The sequence below is a fragment of the Bacillus rossius genome, chromosome 3, assembly GCF_032445375.1.
Source record: "Bacillus rossius redtenbacheri isolate Brsri chromosome 3, Brsri_v3, whole genome shotgun sequence".
NCBI classification, from domain to species: Eukaryota; Metazoa; Arthropoda; class Insecta; order Phasmatodea; family Bacillidae; genus Bacillus; species Bacillus rossius.
Genome location: NC_086332.1, coordinates 100,044,924 through 100,066,014, shown reverse-complemented (window position 1 = coordinate 100,066,014; position 21,091 = coordinate 100,044,924). Strand labels below are relative to the sequence as shown.

Sequence of the window (21,091 nt, the reverse complement as noted above, 5' to 3'; positions counted from 1 at the left end):
GGTTGTTAAAACCCATTACATTACTTCCTCCTTGTCCGTTTGGATGTGTTGAATTTTCAAACATAAGTTTCGTGTTTGGTATCCATTCTGGTGTTTTATCTACATTACATGCGAATTGGTCCCTTGGTTTGTTTCCTTGTGTCGGAAATCTAGTATTTGTCTGTTCCTGTGGCGTATTTTCAACTTTATTCGCATTTTGTGTCATCTGTGTCACCGCCCCTCCTGCGTTCTGTGTGTTTTTACAATAGTCGTCATTTCTTCTCCAATTTCCCTTCATTTGTTTTGAAAATTTATATCTCCTATCTGATTCCTGATAATTATTTCTATTATAATTCTGGTTACCATATTTCCAAAAATTCCTCCTATTGTATTGGTTTCTGTCATACCAGTTTCGTTTATAATTATCGAATCCCAATGTGTTAACTCGCGGTGGTCTCTGTTCTCCTGTATTTTCAAATTTTCTTTGGTGCCAATTTGAATACAGAGGTACATTCGGTTTAATATTATTACGATTTTCATTTGGTTCTCTACGTTCGTATGTTTCCCTGTTCGTCGTCGTTCTATCCAACTTTTCGAGTTTGTCATACACTAATAGTTGTTCCTTGAATTCTACAATATTTGAAAATTGTCTACCCGCAAACTGTAATTGATATTTAATAGGTAGTTGTGATAATATTAGTGCAACGAACTCCGCATCCTCCATTCTACAATCTAAATACCTGGTTCGTTCGTACATTTCACTAACATGTGCTTCTAAACTTTTATTTTTCTTGTCGAATTTTTCTGCATGTAACTGGATTCTGAGATTACTCTGAACCCTAGTATTCCAAAATTGTTGTGTGAATGATTTTCTAAATATTTCATACTCAGTAACCGTATCTTGTAACATTTCCCACCAAAAGAAAGCTATATTCTTTAAACAATGACTCACACATTTCAACTTATCTGCTTCGTGTAGTGCGAAAGTTTTACAATATTCTTCGAATGCTCTCAAAAATCGCATAGGGTTTTCCGTGCTAATCCCGGAGTAAGTTGGTATGCTGTCTAACCATTTCTTAGCTAGATGATGTAAAGCTAATATCGGATCTGTTATAGCTGTTTGCACGATGCTATTATTCATATCCGAACCTCGAATAATTCCTGCGGAATTAGTTAAATTAATAGTTTCCGGTATTGTAGTCTGTGAATGTACTACATCTACTTCTCTATGATTTCTGACGGTATTTCGCAACTGCATTTCCTTTTCTATTTCACCGATTCTTCCTTCTACTCCCTCAAATCTCACTTCATTACTTCTGTTGGTCATGTCTAACTTTTCCTCGACTATAGTTACCGCTATATTTTGACATCTACTTTCACATTCTTTCAATTTTTCATCTGCTTTCTCTTCTACTTTAGATAGATCCCCTTCTATTCCTTCTAACCTATCACATACTATAGAAAATTTTCTTTCTGTGTCCGTTACCATTCTATTCATGGCTGTATTAATTTGCCTAATATTTTCTAATAGTTCCTGATTTTCCTGTTTACGTTTCTCCTCCGCTTCGCGTTCTTTTTGTTCCCGTTTCTCCTCCTCTTTGCGCTTTTCCTGTCTACGTTTCTCCTCCTCTTCGCGTTTTTCCTGTCTATGTTTCTCCTCCTCTTCGCGTTTTTCCTGTTTACGTTTCTCCTTCTCTTCGCGTTTTTCCTGTTTACGTTTCTCCTCCGCTTCGCGTTCTTTTTGTTTCCGTTTCTCCTCCTCTTCGCGTTTTTCCTGTTTGCGTTTCTCCTCCGCTTCGCCCATGAACCTAAATATTTGTTCCATTCCTAACGTGGTAGTTTCCCTTATTCTCGTATCTACTTCGCCTGTTTGCGGTGTTGGTACGTCACCCTGTCTGATGTTCCTGTCTATTTCAGTTTGATCTGTGTTTTCAGATGGATCTGTTTCTGACATCATGTATGTGGGATCTCTAAACTTGAGTTAAAATTTCCAGGTTGTTGTAGTCAATATACTTTGTGCTAATCCTTTGATTTATAGCCCCTCGTTGTGGTAGCCAATCCAAACAGGACTTACTTTATCAAAATCTTTATTGTTTATAATAAATATATTTGACTTTGTAAGACTTGAAAGTACTTAGACTCCTTCTAATGTATTTATAGGATAAGAACAAAAGAACGAATCATTTAGTTTAATTTGTGGGCGCCAACAACTTCTACGAAGTTGTAATACTGAGTAAACATTACAATTCAATCAACGAATGTTTACTACACACCATTAATTAAAATTTCTTTTTATTGTTGTCCTGACTATTCAGTAGTTAGAGCTGGGTATGTCGTGGAAAAATTCGTAAAATCCTTAGATTAGCTTATATACAACCATTTTTGAACTTTAACTCAAGTTGTCCATAACTTCAGCAATCTGGTATGGTGTAAAGATTATTAAATGGATTTCAAGTGATATTAACTATTCCCGAGTGTCAGTTTTTGCAAGCTAGTAAATGTTGTACAATTCCTTTACCAATATCTGACCGACCTGTTAGTATAGTTCAGTAGTAACGAACTATGCGTTACGATGTCTGTCTTCTTTAAACAGGACCTCAGCAATGAATATTCTGCGTCTTCATCCTTGGAACGCCCCTCCGCTGTTTTGGGTCTTCGTCCTGGGAACGCCTCATAGTAATTCGTCGTCTTCGTCCTGGGAACGCCTATCGATGTTTCCAAGCCTTCGTCCTGGGAACGCCTATCGATGTTTCCAAGCCTTCGTCCTGGAAACGCCTCTAGTTGACCGTCTTCGTCCTGGGAACGCCTATCGTGGATCGTCTTCGTCCTGGAAACGCCTATCGTTGATCGTCTTCGTCCTGGGAATGCCTATAGTTGATCGTCTTCGTCCTGGGAACGCCTCTCGTCGTTTCCGTAGGGTCTCGTACTGTTGACTATTCCAAATATTTCTTTCTTCGTCCTGGGAACGCCTTAATATTATTTCAAATCTTCGTAGTTGATATTCGTAGTCTTCATCCTGGGAACGCCTCAATGTTTCTTAGAATCTTCTTACAAATAATAATTCTTCTCTAGTTCAATAAATCTCTTTAAATTATCAATATTATTCATGTTTACTATTATTTCTTATAATTCTTCAAAGTATTCCAATAGTTATAATTTCAATTTCTGCAGCCATAAAATGTCACGTCTTTCCTATCCGAAGGTTCCTATATCAATTCTCTTTTCGTTTTCTTTCCCATTCCTTCCAAACAACTTTTATTTTCTAGCAATAGTTTTTGTTAAATCTTTTCCACCAATACCAGATTGTTTTACAAAATATTCGTCATATAATATTACATGTGAACTTTGAAAATACCATTCTTATTCGTTAAACAAAATATATCATTACTTGAGCAAAGAAGTTTTATATTCAAAGATATAAATACAAATTACTGACTTATGGTTCATAGAGAAATAAAATGTGTCCTGAAGTGAAATTATAATATATGATACATTAATTTAGTTCCTCCATCTTGTTATAGGAAATTGACAAGTTCAACCTTTATAATTGGCTTTATACTTTACAATCTTCTTTCAAATAATAGACAAATGGGTGAATCATGCTTGTCAATTGACCCAATGATGGCCCTGGGTCTCATCTTGTACAATAAAATTATAATTTTCAGAAAAATCAGCCAAAATAACAGTTTCTTTATCCGTAAGATTTTTTTTCTATCAGAAATTTTGTTTGAATCTTTGAATCACAGTGCAATGAACTTCTCAGCAAACAGCTCAAAAAATACATCTCTAGGCTTGATAAAAGTTACTATAGCCCGTCCCACTCTTAGATTGCAGTACACGGCTTATGGCGCACGCTGTTGCCAAATCTCTAACACATTACGAATTTCAGGAGATGTGTGTCTTTGTAATTTGGATCGAACAAGTAGCATTTTAAGAAATCATATCGTAATTTATAATATTTTATACTATTACAAATATAAATTTGTAATAATGTCGCTTTTATGTAAATTTCAAATAAAAGCTACCTATTGTAGACGAAAATTTCTTACAGTTTTCTTTTATGTTCTAAAAATCCCATATATATATCACATTTTCATGGGCCCGATAAATGCCGTATTTTTGGACAGGTCATGTCCAAAATGATAAATAAAATATGGTAATGGAAATTCTCGGTCCAGTAAGTTATGGGAAAAATCCAAACAATTGGGTCGAAATGGGGAAGATTTTTTGAAAAACAGAAAAATCGCAACAACTCCCATAATATAAATAATATCACATCCGTTTTAACGTTTAGTAACGCGGAGTACATAATGCCAAAACATGTTTTCTAAATAAATTTTTGATACGACCAGCCATAACTGCGTGGGTTTGAAAACAATTTTCACCGGGCAAAAACGTAACTGCCTTAGTAGACCACCTTATCAAATCTGTTTAAATTGTTTGTAAATATCATAATTATTTTCCAAAACTTTGTCTAACACAATGTTTGATAGATGCTTGGTGTTGAGAAGGATAGAAAATTAATTCAAAATTTTGAACCATGATCACTATTAAATTCCTTCGTATTTATTTCATACATTTTACAGATTATGTTCAATATTTGATTAAAATATTTTTGTAGCAACCATTACTGCAAGGGGAAGAAAAAAATATGGGTTTAAGGATATAAAAATCCCTTTTTGTTCTAATGTTAAGAAATATAATCAACAAAATCTTCCTGCACCTTTAGGCTGTGCCGATAAGGAATTTTTTTTAACTTTCACTTACAACAAGAATCTGTTCACACACATTTTATTCATAGGAATTTATATGATGAATGTAACGTTAACTTGATTAAGAAATTAATAACATCACATACCTTTTTAATCACTATCGCTACCGCTGACCAATGTTGATACCCCTTCCATAAGAGTAGCACAGAGCTGACCATAAGAATGGGGTTGGGGCTATGGAGATGACTGGGATGAATTGGACGAGGCTAAACTTATCAAAAATCTTTCGTCATCTTGAAGTTCGTCAGCTCTCCACAGCTCTTCTTCCATGTTTTTCACAGTTTGTACATATAATCCAGTCAATTTGTTCTCAAAAGGGCCCCTAGCAGGAAAGTTTTGGGGTAGTTTTGATTTCTTCCATGCTTATGTTTTTTGGGGTGCTGAATCTGAATTTGAGGTTTGCTAACAATATTTTGTGATGCAACATTAAAAAAAGGTAAAAAAATCTCAATTTTTTTTCTGTTATTTTGATCTAGTCACAGCATTCGATACAGTAAATCATTCGCTACTTTAAAAAAAACTATCAGACTTTGGTTTTTGTACTAACTACTTGAACTGGTTTTGTAGCTATCTCAATAATAGATATTTTTTTGTATCTGTCAATAACCATAAATCCTCTTTACACCATGCTAGTTCTGGAGTACCACAAGGTGCCACTCTCTCACCTCTCCTCTTCAATATATTTATAAATGACATTACCATGGTCCTTAATTACTCAACTGGTGTATTCTTTGCCGACAATCTGAAAATCTCTAAAATAATATCTACAGTCAATGATTGCGCTCTACTACAAAGGGACATTAATGAAATCAATAATTGGTGTCGTCTAAACTTGGTCAACCTAAACAATAATAAAACTAAGGTAATATCCTTTACTAGCAAATATAACCCTACAGTTTATAATTACATTCTGAATAATAACCCAATCTCAAAAACTTTCATTATAAAAGACCTTGGTGTCTTTCTAGATTTAAAATTGTTTTTTCATAAACAAATCGACTACTTAAATTCAATTTCAAGAAGAACATTTGCTATTATAAAATATATCACTCAATATGCTACCAATTCCGATTCAATTCTTTCTCTTTACTTGGCATTAATTCAATCTAAATTAGAATACTGTTCAACTATCAAGAATGACATTGGGTCGACTGATATTGAGAAACTAGAAAATTTACAAAACAAATTGACTAAACTAATAATTCAAAGAGGTTTTCCGCATCCCAATCTTATTCCTCTAGCAGACCGTAAAGCCTATTTGGACTATCTTTTTGGTCATAATATTTATAACTATATAATTAAATGTAGCTATATTCTTGATAACACCGGATTGAGAATCCCTCAATTCAATTCTCGCCTCTTTTCTAGTTTATGTACTATTTATAACAAGAATGATCTTATTTATAGACTCATTACAAACTATAATAGACACACCACCAAGTAAAATTCTCATTATTACTAATATTTTATATATCTTATATAATTGTACTTTAAATTAATCTAACAATTTTCTATATATATTAATTTAGCCATGTTACTCTCATGAAACTTTTTGTAAGTTTAAATAATTATTTGAATTTAAGTATTCATATGGATATTTGTATGTTGTGTTGTATTTTTGTCTTACTATTTGTTTTGTACTTGTCCTAAATGTTGTGCCCACCGTTGGAGCCTTGTGCTGTTGGTGTGGTATGTTACAAATTAAATAAATAAGTATTAATAGTGCTTTATCTAAAAAGATAAAGTTAATAGGAGTGAAAATATATGTGAGTAAGAAATGTTAGTCAGTTACTCCATTTCGCTAGTAATCACGTATCTCATCTACACATTGTTATTGTTGCGGCCTAATTACAAAATAAACATTGATGAACTGAACTATTGTAAATATTAACGAGAATATAATTTGATACTTTATTTTACACACAAGTGTCATCACCCAGTGGTCTGATGAGAGAGAGCACCAGAGCTCTACCAACCTGTCATTTTATCTAGCCGAGGTAAAACTTATATGAACCCTATTTACAAACTGAACCTGTGTATGAGTATTTTCGAACCTGAACCAAAGAGACATTTGCTTAGTAAAGGAATCTGCGCATCGTCACTCCAGACATTTTTAATCTATATGTGCCAAAAAATATGTGCCAAAAAATGGTTAGGAATTTTTGAAAGTAAATAATAATTTTATTATTATTAAAATAAACCTGAGATATTTTTGTTAATAAATAATTAAAGTTACTAGTGTGTTTTATATGTTATTATAATTTACCCATCACAACTGTATCCATACCTATGTATTTCAAGTAGTAATTACCTATCTGTGGCCTAGTAAAAATAACACATACACAAATTGATTTTATTTTAACAAAACTTTTACATACAGAGGTTAACCTACATAATTAATTGTCTAACCACAAAGTGAGACCATTTGTATACACTCATCTATGTGTTTCCCCACAGATTAAACTGTTGCCTCAAAGTGTGGCCTCTAGTAGGTAGTACTCCAATACATAGCAAAAAAATGAAACCTGATCTAAAATCAATTAATGGAAGTACACAATAAAAAATTTAACCAATCCATTAAAGGTCCTCTCATAGCTGCCATCTCTCACGATTTTGGCGTGAGGCTTACTATTTGTAGATAAATGTCACGCCCTCACGATGGAACATCCCTTCCTCATAATTTTTAGTTGTTTTTTTTACCTTGTACGTTTTTTGTCAATAGATTGTAACTGTATCGATACAATCGTATCCCACTAGATTGGTCGGAGATATATCGCTTGTGACCTCGATTCGAGATCGAATAACTTCGACCTGTTGCTTTTTTCGACCAGTTGCTTTTGATCGTTAATGGTGGCTGTGGTTGTTTCTAGACGTATTGTTTGGTTATGTAGTGGATTAGCGTATATATATTCTTTGTTTATGATGTCGCAGCAGTGCGGCGTGAAGAAACACTACAAAACAACTTTCAACAAGTTATATGCAGAAGAGTTTCTGCACATCATATTGTCTCGTAAAGGTGAAAATTATGCGTATTGTGTTGCGTGCCGTTTTGATTTTTCACTCGCGCATGCTGGCAGAAACGACGTGTTTAAACACAGCCAAACAAAAAAACATGTTGCTAGCGTAAAGTGCATTGATTCAAATAAGAAGCTGAATTTTGTTTCTGATACGTCTGAGAACCATATAATTCGTGCAGAATGTTTATTTACGTCTTTTATCGTGGAACACAATTTGCCAATAACTTGTGCTGATCACGTGTGCTCGTTGTTCAGGAAAATGTTCCCGGGCAGTGAAATTGCAAAAAAATACAGCTGCGCAAGAACACAAACATCAGCTATAATTGCAGAAATGGAAGAGGAAACTCATGCAGCTAATGTTAAGATCTTGAAAAGTGAAGTTTTTTCAGTGGCGACGGATGGAAGCAATCAGGGTTATGCAAAGCTGTATCCTATCGTGGTTACTTTCTACAACAAAGAGACATCTGCAATGGTGAGTAATATGTTGTCTGTCCCAGTTTAAAGGGTAATTCGACTGGTTTAAATATTGGCAACCTTATCCTGAGAGATTTGAAAGAAAATGGCATCTCTCTTTCTGTCTAGCTCTAAGTGCAGATAACGCACCAGTGATTGGTAACAAAAGTGGCGTAGCTAATGTCCTGAAGCAAGAAATGCCAAATTTAATTGTTATTGGATGCCCTTGGCACCTAATAGATTTAGCTGCTGGAAAAGCTGCAGCTTGTATCCCTGTTAAAATTGATGAGATGTTAGTAGACTTTTATTATTATTTACAATAGAGTGAAAAGTGCAAAGAACAACTAAAACAGTTCCAGAAATTACATGACACAGATGTAGCTAAGATATTAAAACATGTGTGTACACGTTTGTTGTCGTTGGGAAGGTGTTTGGGACGGTTAGTTGAACAGTGGCAGCCCCTTACAAGTTTCTTCTTGGAGGAAACAAAGTCTAATCGTAGAAAAGATGGAACTGCATGTTTGCAGAGCTATAGAATTCCTAAACTTGAACATTTTCAAGAAGATGGGCCTAAATCTGATTCACAGTCCACAAAAGCTGACATAGGTCATCATGTTCTGCCAGAAACTGACAAACCATCATCAAAGAAGAAAAGACAGGTGGACTCTTCTGCAATTGTCGTGAAGAAACCAAGGTCTGATTGCACCAAGATAGGTAACTCAAAGAAGCAGAATATTATGCCTACTACCTCTACAAAAAAATTAAAATTGGAACATTTCTGCAGGGAAGAAAGAATTTTCATGTTCATGTCATCAGACCTTACCAAAACATTTTGTTTATTTGTCCTGAATGTTATACCAATTTTTGAAAAGTCAAATACTTTTTTGCAATTTGCTGAACCCCTTATTCATCTTCTGAAGTCTGTTTTGACAGATTTGTTTCGAAATGTGATTACCAGATTTGTTATTGCATCTGTAGTCACATCTATTCTTGATGTTGATTATCATAATAAAACTAATCAGAAAGATGATTCAGATTTGGTGATAGGTAGTGCAGCACACAGGTCGTTAGAGAAACTGGATCAGAAACAAAAAGAAATATTTTTTACTTCAGTTAGAAAATACTATACCTATGTCTGCTTGTGACACGCAGAAGTGGCAGACATGAACTCTATTCGTACTGCTTCTTCCTGCAGTCTAAGGTTCTTTGTTGAAAAGTTTCTCAGTATTGTGGTGAAGAATGTAGACCCAGATATGGATTCAGAAGTAGACTTATTGGAAACAGAGTTTTGCTCTTTTCAGGTGCAAGAGATTCCAGAAGAGGTGGTAAAACAGAGCAGAATGGATATGAAGTGGTCATTGGTAATTTTTTCACAAATTAAGAAAACAAGAACCCAATTCAGTAGTCTGGTCAATTTAGACATTCGAAGGTACATAAATTAAAAGCAAGCTGTAAATGTGTGTACTTGTTTAAAACATGATTAAAAATAACCTCTGAAAGTTCCGAATCATTCCGGTGCCTGCAAAAAAATTCATTCGAGGTCAAAGGTCAAAAATCTCAAGAAAAAAAAATAGGTTTTTCGTGATTTTCAGCAAAACTGTAAGTTTTATCATAAAATTATCGCAGACAAAAATTGTAGATCATTAAATTCTCTACAAAAAATGTATCAATAATTTTTTTTCTTAGAGCAATCGTTTCTGAGATATGAGTCAAAGAACTTTAAAAGTTGTAATAGTCAATATATGCACACGTTTCCACGCCACCTAAGAGGTAGTGTACTTAGCGCATTTTTTTTAACGTGGTTTCCCCAGTAGGCCTATTCCACATGTCTCTTCTGATTCTGTTTAGTCAAAATTTATTCATCTGATTCATAATCAAATATTTCTTGTTCTTCTTCTTGAGCTTCGTCTTGTTCGCTTTCTTCATCGAAAGTACTTACTTGGCTAATTCGACGGCGAGAATCCACTGATTTTTTTCTCTCATGCTCTTCATTCAATTCCTTGCCGCAAAATAAGCATAGATTAGTAAAACAAAAAGCTGAATCACTTACACGTGATCTTGTACGCCGAGGATTTACTGTTGATGTACTAGCTTCTTGCTCTTCGCGTTGTCTTTTAGCTGTAGCAATAGAACACTTTCGAGTATAATTTTTACGACAATCTTCATGTACTCTCACAGATTTCTGATTTTTTAGATATTCTGAAAAGTTATCTGCTCTTTAGATACTGGCATTGATTAATGTCTTTAAACCACGTTCAACAATACAAATTTTACCTTCCGTTAAAAGTTTATTACAAATAAAACAGTAGTCTGACATTTTTATTATAAAACTCAAAACAGCAAGAAATAGGTTAGATTAAACACGTGTTTTCACTACGGCGTGGCGCTCAAGACTAACGGTAATTCATTTATTGGGCATACTGACACAAAGCAGATATACGACCCAAGCGATGTACACAATTGAACAGGGGGACAGATGTTGTCTCAAGGTTACACTGGCGTATAAATTAAGGGATTAGATTTCATTCCACCTAATATTCTCATAGTTATACTTATATATACTGATTCAAAAATATTTTTAATTATATAACAGCTTCAGAGATGTATATACATGGCGTACTTATGAATATATTGACGATTACAACTTTTACAGTTCTTTGACTCTTTATATCTCAGAAACGATGGCTCTAAGAAAAAATAGTATTGATACATTTTTTTGTAGAGAATTTAATGATCTACAATTTTTGTCTGAGATAATTTTATGATAAAACTTACCGTTTTGTTGAAAATCGCGAAAAACCATTCTTTTTCTCGAGATTTTTGAACTTTGACCTCGAATCAATTTTTTTTTGCAGGCACCGGAATAATTCGGAACTTCCAGAGGTTATTTTTAATCATGTTTTAAACAAGTACACACATTTACAGCTTGCTGTTAATTTATGTACCTTTACTGATCTTTTTTGGTCTAATTTGACCGGACTATCAGAGCATCAATGTGTGATGCAACTCTAGAAAAACTGGTCAAACTGAAATCATCACAGAGAGGACTTTGTTATGAACAGAATTTTGATGCAAATTTTTTTAAAGAAGGCTAAATCTTTAACATGCATGTCATTGAAGAAGTTAAAATTATCTGCATTTAATTTGTAGGCCCATACATGTGCTTAAATACTAACCCAACCTCAATTTACAATTTTATAATCAAAATTAGTTTAAAGTTACATTATTTTTTTGTACATATAAATGTTTCCTCTAACAACTACAAATGTAATTGAGTTAAAATAACATCATTTTGTGTGCAGACCTACGTGTGAACTGTGAAGGTTTACATTTATAATCTTCTAATGTAGGTGAGTTGTTTGCATTTGTTCCTATTGATTTTTGGAAACAGTTTTAAGTGATTGACGTGAAATATGCAATTCATACACATTAGTGCCTATAATATTGTATGTTAGATATATTTAAGCATTTTCACGAAACCACAGCAAAAATTCATAAATTGAAAATCCTCAAGATTTGGATTCCTCAGGGTTGGCAACTATGTCCTCTTCATCAGAACCATCATTGATAACAACATTAGTGCATGTTGCCCCACGACATTTGGCACACACAATACCACACTGCAGTCCAGCCCGCACACACTCGCATTTGTAGCTGCATTCACTTTTACATTTACATGATATCAAATTCAGGAGCTGTTCTGGAGCTGGAGGAAGGGATGTTGTTATAGGAACAAGTGTGCCACTCACACTTTTCCATCCCCACTCAACAGGATCTAATGAATGGCCCAGCCACTCTTGCACCTGTAGGTAAACCCGAAGAGAATGCTGTTCACATGAGGCACTGGTTGGTGGAAGAGAGGCAAGCTGGAAAGAAGCACTTACAGGCATCTTTGCTATCTTGCAGGTATACATATATACTCTCATTTCATCCAAAGTGGAATAGTTATCATGTCCCTGATACATTGCAATTGCAAACTTTTCTCCAGCTGCAATAACAATCTTCTTGTCCGCATATTGACATGTGAAAACATGTACTGTTCTCCGAATGGAAACATCGTTCTTGATGATGTTCCATGCTTGCTTCTTTCCCTTACCGAAGAAAGCACTGGTTGTATCTGATCCGGTCATAGCATGACAAAACAAAATATAGTTTTTCATTTCACCAATGTCCTGCTGAATAGCTTATATATACTGTAAATCTTTCCTGTTGTCTTGCTGGAGGGTGGATGGACAATTTGAATGTGTGCATCTTCTTCTGACCTCGCAGTCAACATCACAAGTATTTCTGTATCAGTAGCTATTACTTTTACACAACAGCTTGTTGAATACTGAAGAGCAATAGCTGCTATAGTGGTATCAGCATCTCCTGAGCACTGAATGGAGTGATGCTGAAGCTCGAAAATAAGTTACTAATAATTTGATGAGCCCATTTTTGTCCTCAGAAAGTCCATTTGCATCTATGTAACAACATTGTTAGCAGCTATTGAAATATCAGTGGAAGACCTCCGCCCGCGCTGCGCGGGCGGGCGGGTGGGTGGGGCGGAGAGTTCAGTCACTGACTAGCTGCAGAGCAGATCGCGATCAGCTTATATCACGGGTCGTCATCAGCTGTCCTACAGCACCGCGTTTTATTTGTTATTGTAATTAGGGAGTCCAGGTCGTGCGATAGGCTTTCCATTAATAAACTTGTCTACGAAACCGGGCAAGACGTCTTTTTCCTATCGCCTTCGTCAACATCTCCAACTTCTACTGAACTCCTTTCTCTGTCCCGCATATTCCGGTCCCGGCCACGTTAGGCCTAGACCCGCCACTCTCCGGCTGGAGCTACTCGGGCAAAAACGACTCCCACAGGGCGAGCTTCGTCGGGGACCGAGGGACTAGGGCCAAAGGGACAACAATTTATTTCCTATCACAAATCGTTAATTGCATACCTAAATGGATCTATTGATACTGATAAAATGTTTTATTACCATTAACATGTACGAGTTAAAGCTTTGTTTTTGGTCGGCGTAAAACTATTTACAGCCCTGGTACAATTAGGTGGTCCTCAGACGTGTGGCTACCTGATTCTGAAATTGTATGTGTGTGGATTCCATTCGTCATTGTTTTGTGATGTCATGAAAAACTAGGCTGAAGTTATTCTCCGTTCACTGAGTTTTTAAATAAACAAACACCGTCGTATCACTGCGCCACGTCAGCAAGTGATATGCAGAATTCATCTTGCACGCCAAGCACTAGTTGCAACACACACACTTCCGTACAGTCGGTGCTAATAAAATAACGGAGAAGTAATATAACAGGAAAATGGTGCCGTTACCGTTCAGAGCACAAAAGCAAACAATTTTTATTTTTTGAATAATCTATAAAATAGCACCGTAACATAAGACAATATGATAGTGTTACGATTTGGTATTCACCTAATCACTATCTGGCAGTGGTGCTATCCCTTCCAGACTTGAATCAGACCTACCACCACTATCTTCATCACTACTGTCGTCACTGTCACCGAGAGGAACTATAACAATGTCAACGACAATATCACTGATACCATCCAATTCCCACATTCTTTCCTCTTCTTTCATTACTTGCCGAATACAGTCATTCCAATTCTCTGTAGTAATCTGAGACAAAGCTGTGGCTACCAAATCAGGTACCTCGCTTAGCATGAATGTTCTGTTATTACGTGCCACGTAACCTTTAATCTGACTACATGAGTTTGATTGGATTCAAATTGCAATGATACGGCGGTAGCCTAAGTACAGTGTGCCCCGCTTTCTCGGCAATGTTGTCAATCACATATGCAGTAAAAGATGAACGTACTGTATGAACTAAATTCAGCAACTCCTCTTTCACAGATGTTGCACTGAAGGATATATTTTTTGCCTGTAACCACTCGATAATATTTTGTTTTCTCCACAATTGATTTGGCATACGATCACACTTTACACTGTGATAGGAGGCATTGTCCATAACAACAACACTGTTCTGTTCTAATTTTGGCAATGTTTTTTCAAACCAATCCCGGAAAACGTCACCATTCATCTCTTCATGATAATCGCCGGATTTCTTTGACTGAAAAATTAACTCACAGTTTTCCACAAAACTACTGTCGCTACCACTGCCCCTTATCTGTTGGATTTTTTAGTCATGTGGACAGTTCTGAGAGAAAACCTTCTCTCTTCTTCGTTGTAACGCCCCTCGTGCCCAATTTTTATATTATTTTTAATTAATCAAAAAGTCCTTGGAAACTGCTGGGCAAGAAAAATGAGACAATTAAGTTATTGACCAGAGGTGGCACGAGGTGGAGAACAAGATAATTTGGAACTCCCTGACACAAGCAACTGGGGAGCTGGTGGATCTTTTAAGGGAACAAGGTATATCATAAATAAATTAACACTACACAAGTAGCTTGGTCTATAGGTTCCCTGTTTTATTATTAAGGAATTTTGTGTTCGTATTATTCAAACCTGACAATAAAAATCTTAGTAAATAACAAAGTTAAAGGGGGCGCCCCAGGATTAATTAAAACAATACATATTACACCTTAACAAAAATTATTACATAATCAAAAATTTAAAACTTGCACCAAATTTGAATGTCCCAACAATTACATCGATGATTAGTTTTATTGATTCTACATATTCTTGAGGAAAGCACTGTTCGCTGGTAGGCTATTCATTCGATTAATGTAGTTCGTAGCTAGAAAGTGGGGGGGGGGGATGTTGATTTCACATTACCACCCGGGTCTTCAAAAAAATAACATCGGGTCGCGGAAACCTCTATTCTAACGTGACCCGCAGTGGAGGTGCAGGACCACGAGCTGGGAGCAATTTGTCTCTCCAGCACTTCGACCCTGTCTGAAACCCAAATCAAATTCAAAACGAATTAGACTTGTTTCCAGACAGTCCTACACCGTCGGCGCAAAAGGCCAACAAACGGGAATGTGGGGGAAAAGGCCGGATCGTCACTCACCAGACAGGGAAGTTGACTTCTATTCACAGATGCGTCGCCAGCCAGGAACTGGATCCCGCGAATACGCGCCTGGGCGCGGTAGTTTTCTAATTTCAAAAAAAAAATTAAAAGACAAAAAATAACTATTACATTTTATACTACGCAGACGGACTAAACTACTTGAAAAAGATTATAGGGATAGCATCCCTCATTTAGGTGACTACATAGTCGGTTGCGGCCGGATGGAAGTCTTGCAGAGGCTCGTCGACTCGCCGATAATCTAACGGTCCGTCTGCAGTCGCGGCGCGAAGTGCCCCGCGGAGAACCCCGTCTTGTAATTAAAAGTAAATCTTGAATCAAAAGTGGAGGGGAGGACTGGGAGTCCGGACCGAAAGGTCCCGAAGTTCCCCGAGTGAGGGCCATAAAAAAAACTTGGATTGAAATCTCCAAGTTGGTAGCATTGGCCGACTTTAGCGCTCCCTGTGGAGGGCTGTCTGAAATTAAAAAAAAAGGATCGACTCGCCCAAGGCGTCTGCTTAAACCAAGGGTTAAAGGGCGCAGTCTAGTGCTACACTCTGGCGGCCTACAGGGTAAGTTGGCTGGGTGGTTAGCGAGTTTGCCGCTAGGTGTCGCGGGGTGGTCCATCTTGGCACACACATTTTTTTATGCAAGGCATCCTGGGAGACGGTCGCTGTCTGCTGGGGTTTCTGACCTGTCATTGGCCTTAGGCGAATTCTTAGAACCGAAAGAGGAGGGGGGGAGCAAAAGTGCAACGACGCTGAGAACAAGCGTCCATGACGTGCTTTTCGAGGAGAGAACCTAATACGTATTCGTGACCAGACTTACTTCTCTCAGCAGCTCTCTGAGAAGTAGCAGCTTGCAGCCCAGAAGCTGCTCTATGCAGTTTTGGTCATGCAGGGAATTAAAATTACAAACTCGGGACGTGACTGCAGGCGAGAGAAATTTCAACCGGACTGACCATGTCCACATTAGACAGCAAAATATCAGATTGGCCCCCAGGGAAGGGGCTTCGGTCCACTGGCACAAAGTTTAAATCCGTGGCGTACACTGGCCTAACAAAAGTAAATCACCCCCATTAACAACCAGATAAATTAAAAAAAATAGAAACCCCAAAAAATTTTAAAATTATAGAAAAAATTAAAAAAGTGACGAAATGCCTAATTTCCGGCACATCGTAACTGTAGAATTTTTCCAAGACTTGTTTGTAGCTTGCCCTTCATTCAGCTACGTTTCATCTAAATAGTATATTTTGCGTCCTTGTTGTCTGTAACCACGGATTTTGCTTAAATAATTTCTTCACCATAGTGAAATGTCGTCCCTATCAATTATGACATTTGTTTTGCTTCTGAACTGTATACTGTACACACGGCGTCTGCTAACATAACTGTAAGTAAATACTTGCTGACACATTAAACTGTATTGGATATTAATTGTGAAACGCTATAATGCTATATAACAATTGTTATAAAAAAGGCAGTGTAAAAATACTTACAAATGGTACCTAACCAATGGACTATTTCTTGCGCACGAATAATGTGCGCGGCAGCCAATGAAAATGTTTGTTTACAAGAGGCTTTGTTTATTCCAAAACTCAGGTAAGAGTGAACGGAGAATAGCTCTATTTGCCGGCTCTGTCCAACTGCCCGGGCAGAGAGCTTGGGACAACAGCCTAAGTCATTCCACGCAACTACGGCAATTTTCGACCGAGTTAATTATATTTTAACAACAAAATGAACAAAGATAACAATAGAGCAGGCACATAGCAACCTTCACTTGTGTGTACAATCAATAAAAAAAACTAGACTTTGAACCATCGTACAGGTTGCACCTGAGGCTCTAATAGCCTCTAATGTGTGATTTTCATGATATCTGAAACAAACCTTATTTTTTAAAACCCACTTTGCGAACTTTCTATAATATAGCAGGCACATAGCAACCTTCACACGTGTTTACTATCAATAGAAACTAAAACTAGAGGGTGAATCATTGTACAGGTTGCACCAGGGTCTCTTAATAGTTGGTAGGGTTATATTAGGTCAGCTAAATTAATAACATTATTAATAGGCAACCAAAGAAGTCCATTTGTCTTAAGTTTTAACTTTCTTTGTTTTATCTAGAGAATGACATCATTATCTTTCAGAAAGACTTCTTGTCTAGACAGGCAGAGCATCCAGGACACATGCCTGTGAAAGCTCAGAAAGCTTGGTGTTAAGACTATACGTATGTACATCCTAAGCATGTGCTTGAAAGAGAAGTTCTGAATCCTCAAAGATATGCTATTGAAATGCTAATTACACAGTTATTTAAGGTTTTTTATAAATGAATATGTGAAGAAAATAACGAATATCAATATGACTTGCAAGATGAAAGAGACAAACAATATTCAATTTTATTTATGAGTTGTTAGATAGCTTCAAAAATTAAACATTTATATGTATATTTTTTCAGGCTGTGAGAAGATGAGAATTTATTAATTTGATGATGCATTATCAAAACTTTAACTAATAACTAGTTACCATTATAAATTAATAAAAAGTAAAGAACAAAAATTAATTATTTTACTACTCAAGTTAGTTCATAAAAATTTTTAAGTGTTATATATTTGTCAGAGTATTTACAACTCAATTGCAATTGACGTATTATACGTCAGTTTCTTTTACCTTGTCTTACAAATTGATTTGCCTCATTCCAAAAACAAAAGAAAATTTAATTTTAGTTCTTGGTACGTCATGATAACTTTAAAAAAGAATACCTAAGCTATAAATAAATTTACAACATATTTTTGTAAAAACACATTTTTATGTGGAAACACCAGGTTCATGCCGTACCCAGCTTTCTGATCCAAGCACTTTCTAAACACTGTGCTTTAAGGTTGGAAGGTCAATATTACTGCATTATTAATATTGCTTATTAATGTTCAATACATTTTTCATTTACAGTCTCTAGAAAAATGTGCTGACCATAGTGTATTTTTATTGATGTATGGATGCATCTTAAGTTTTTGGTTAATGTAATTTGATTAGGCCTAAATCAAAAGCCCTTTTAAGTATTTCAGAATAATTCTAGGTTATGAGGCGGAGTGTAATTTTCTAGTATTTTTTTATTGTATTTTACCAGACAGGTAATGTTTTCGCATATTTTTATGGATTTATTTACTTGTTATTCTTTGTCTGGAAGCAATTTGATGCAATATGGCTGAAAATTATATCAGCATTCTAATAATAGTGTGGAACATGGACTTGCGATATATCCCATGGACAAAAACTGCAAGGAATCTTGAGAGGTTTTCATATCGTAAAGTATATTTTACTCAAGTCTCTTTTTTGAACCTTTTAACTCTGTGGGTGCCCTTACAAGTTTTTATTGCCAGAAACAGTATGGCAGATGACCGTATTACTCGAGGGGGCAAGATGCTCTCAGGTCACTCAGGTCATGCCCTCAATGCTCCTCTTGAGGAGAGGTGCTAGGGCAAGTTGTCAACTGTTTGTTCCGGCACGATCATATACTTCTGTGATGTTGATATTGTTCAGTGTATTGTAATTTTTAGGAAAATGAATAACTTTAGTATCGCATTACAAATTACAATGATCATCACATGTTTATGTCCATGATATTTTGAATAAAGTATTTTTGTTAACATTAATTTATTTTATTACTACAGGTTAAGTGGAGTATATACGTACATATTTACATTATTATGTATAAACACAACAACATAATTTGACTAAGCACTCATCATTTGTGGCATGATATTATGTATTGTCTAAGCAGTTTCGCCTTTAGCAAATCTTACTTGGCAATTGAATTTTTTAAGACGTCTGTTTTTGTACCATGTAAAAAAATAAAAAAAATAAATAAACCCTTAATTGTTCTCTTCCCCTATATGAGAGTGAACCAACTCTTTTTGACCTAGGTTCATTTGTTTCTAACTCTTACAACTCCTAGGGAGCAAAAGAGACTGCAAGTAAAACAATCCTAGTGTCCTATTATTGGATATAATTCAATGATGGGTCTGTGATTGTTTGTTAGATGTATCACTAGAGTGAGTTCTTTTTAGTGAAGAAGGAATCTGCACCATTTTTCCAATTGTGGTTTGGTCGTGGTACTGAAAGGTTGTGGTTGGGCGAGTGCTCAAAATTAATTATATAATATAGTTTGAAGAAAGAATTTCAAGGCTGTAGTCCAGGCAACACCGATCCGTAAACGTTTTTTGGAATTTTTTAAATATAATTTGTTGAACATAGTCTTGGCAAAATCCCACAGTGAGGCAAACTTGGTTCATAAGCGTTCCAATGAAAGAATCCTGTGGCTATACCATGTGTCGTATGGAACATTCGGAATGTCTGTCATTTTTTTTCATCATAGAGTTTGACAGTAAACTGTTTTATTAGTGTTTGTGAAGTAGGACATATACTAGTGCCTGGGTCGGATAATGACCGCCACTAAGCTTTGATAATATTTGTTAAGGAAAAATCAAATACAGTTAAAACCAGCAGTTTTCTTTTTAAATAAATTTTTAAGCATTAATCACTTGTTCTTGGAACATTTGCGCCATTTTATCAATTTTATAGGGTAGCAAGCTACTTATAACTAAAGAACACAATCACAGTGTGTTGGGTGTACCATTTCATATCTCATCGTGGGAGAGGCGGGTAGTGGAGATGCAGCAGTTGGATGGCATCAGGCCATTCTCCCCGCCGCGTTCCTTCCACTGGAGCACATCACATAACCAGTGGGCAATGAAGCATATATGTCAGGCTCCATCAGAGACAGCATTTAAAAACTTATCTGCTACTAATATTTTTAAAGAAATTCAATGTCATCACTATGGACTTAGTTGTAACCACTGTCAGTATATCAATTTTAAGGAGTAGAACATAATGCTGGAAAACTGTGACACACCAGATCATTTATGAAGTAATTAATAACCACATAATCACTTATGAAATAATAAATAATTTCAACTTTGTTGATGTAGCAATCTTTGTCTTACAAAGTGTATAATTTTGCATTTTTTTGACAGTTCTGTCAAAAAAAACTGATGGAGTTGTACCTATTTAAGTTTAATATATAAATCCCTATACCACCATTTACCTGGTTTGGGCATGATCTAAAACCTTAACGTCACAGACAAATGTTGGAATGGTTAAAATTCAAGAAGTGGATACTTTTCATGATCTGTGTGGGCTAAAAGTGAAACATATCTAAACCTGAATGGTAACCATTCGGGATATTCTCAGTGCCATAACATACATAAAAAAAACCTTAATGAATACTATTTAGGCTTGGACTGGATAAAATTCAGGCATCTCATCGTAATTCATACATTCATTTATTCAGGTGACGTACTATGATGCGGGTCGACTGGCACATCAGTTGACAGACATAGTCACGGCGATGCAACCTCACTTCAGCTCGCAGCCAGGCACATACTACAGCGACGCCCTGTTCTTCCTGTCGCTTGGCCTACACCACATCGCGGCCAACCAGAGCCGGGCGGCCATGTTTGACGCTGACACCAAGCTACTGGCGGACGTGGCCGAGCTGTTTCGGCACTTTGATAGGTGAGCCAAAGTAGGATTACCACATAAATGACCTGAAGGCTAGTTTGTATCTGTAGCCGTCCATGGTAGATGCCTTCTGCAGTATGAAGGGACAACTCAACACCCAGCACTTGTTCCTCAACAAGGGAAGGGAATATTCCACTGGGAAAAACCCCTGACCTAGCCAATTATCAAACTCGGGACCAGTGGACGCTGGGTCATTCCATGAAAGATGACCCAAGCATAAAAAAAATTAAAATATTTAAAATTAATTGTACAGTACATATTTGTATTACTTAATAATCCTTTTACTATATATGCAAAATTAAAAAATTATTTACTCAGTTAAAACT

The 21,091-nt window shown here is 36.1% G+C and overlaps 1 protein-coding gene across 4 annotated transcripts in view; it reads left to right on the top strand.

Moving 5' to 3' along the window:
* The window catches only part of LOC134531076 (xyloside xylosyltransferase 1), an 82,225-nt gene that overhangs the window by 21,660 nt on the left and 39,474 nt on the right, over positions 1–21,091 (top strand). For 2 of the 4 annotated variants that reach the window (XM_063366611.1, XM_063366609.1), the window contains exon 2: positions 20,536–20,759. In XM_063366611.1, coding sequence (XP_063222681.1) covers positions 20,536–20,759 — 224 coding nt within the window. Of the gene's footprint in view, positions 1–6,299; positions 8,241–20,535; positions 20,760–21,091 lie in introns of those variants that run through there. The other 2 variants (XM_063366608.1, XM_063366610.1) reach the window with 2 other exon arrangements.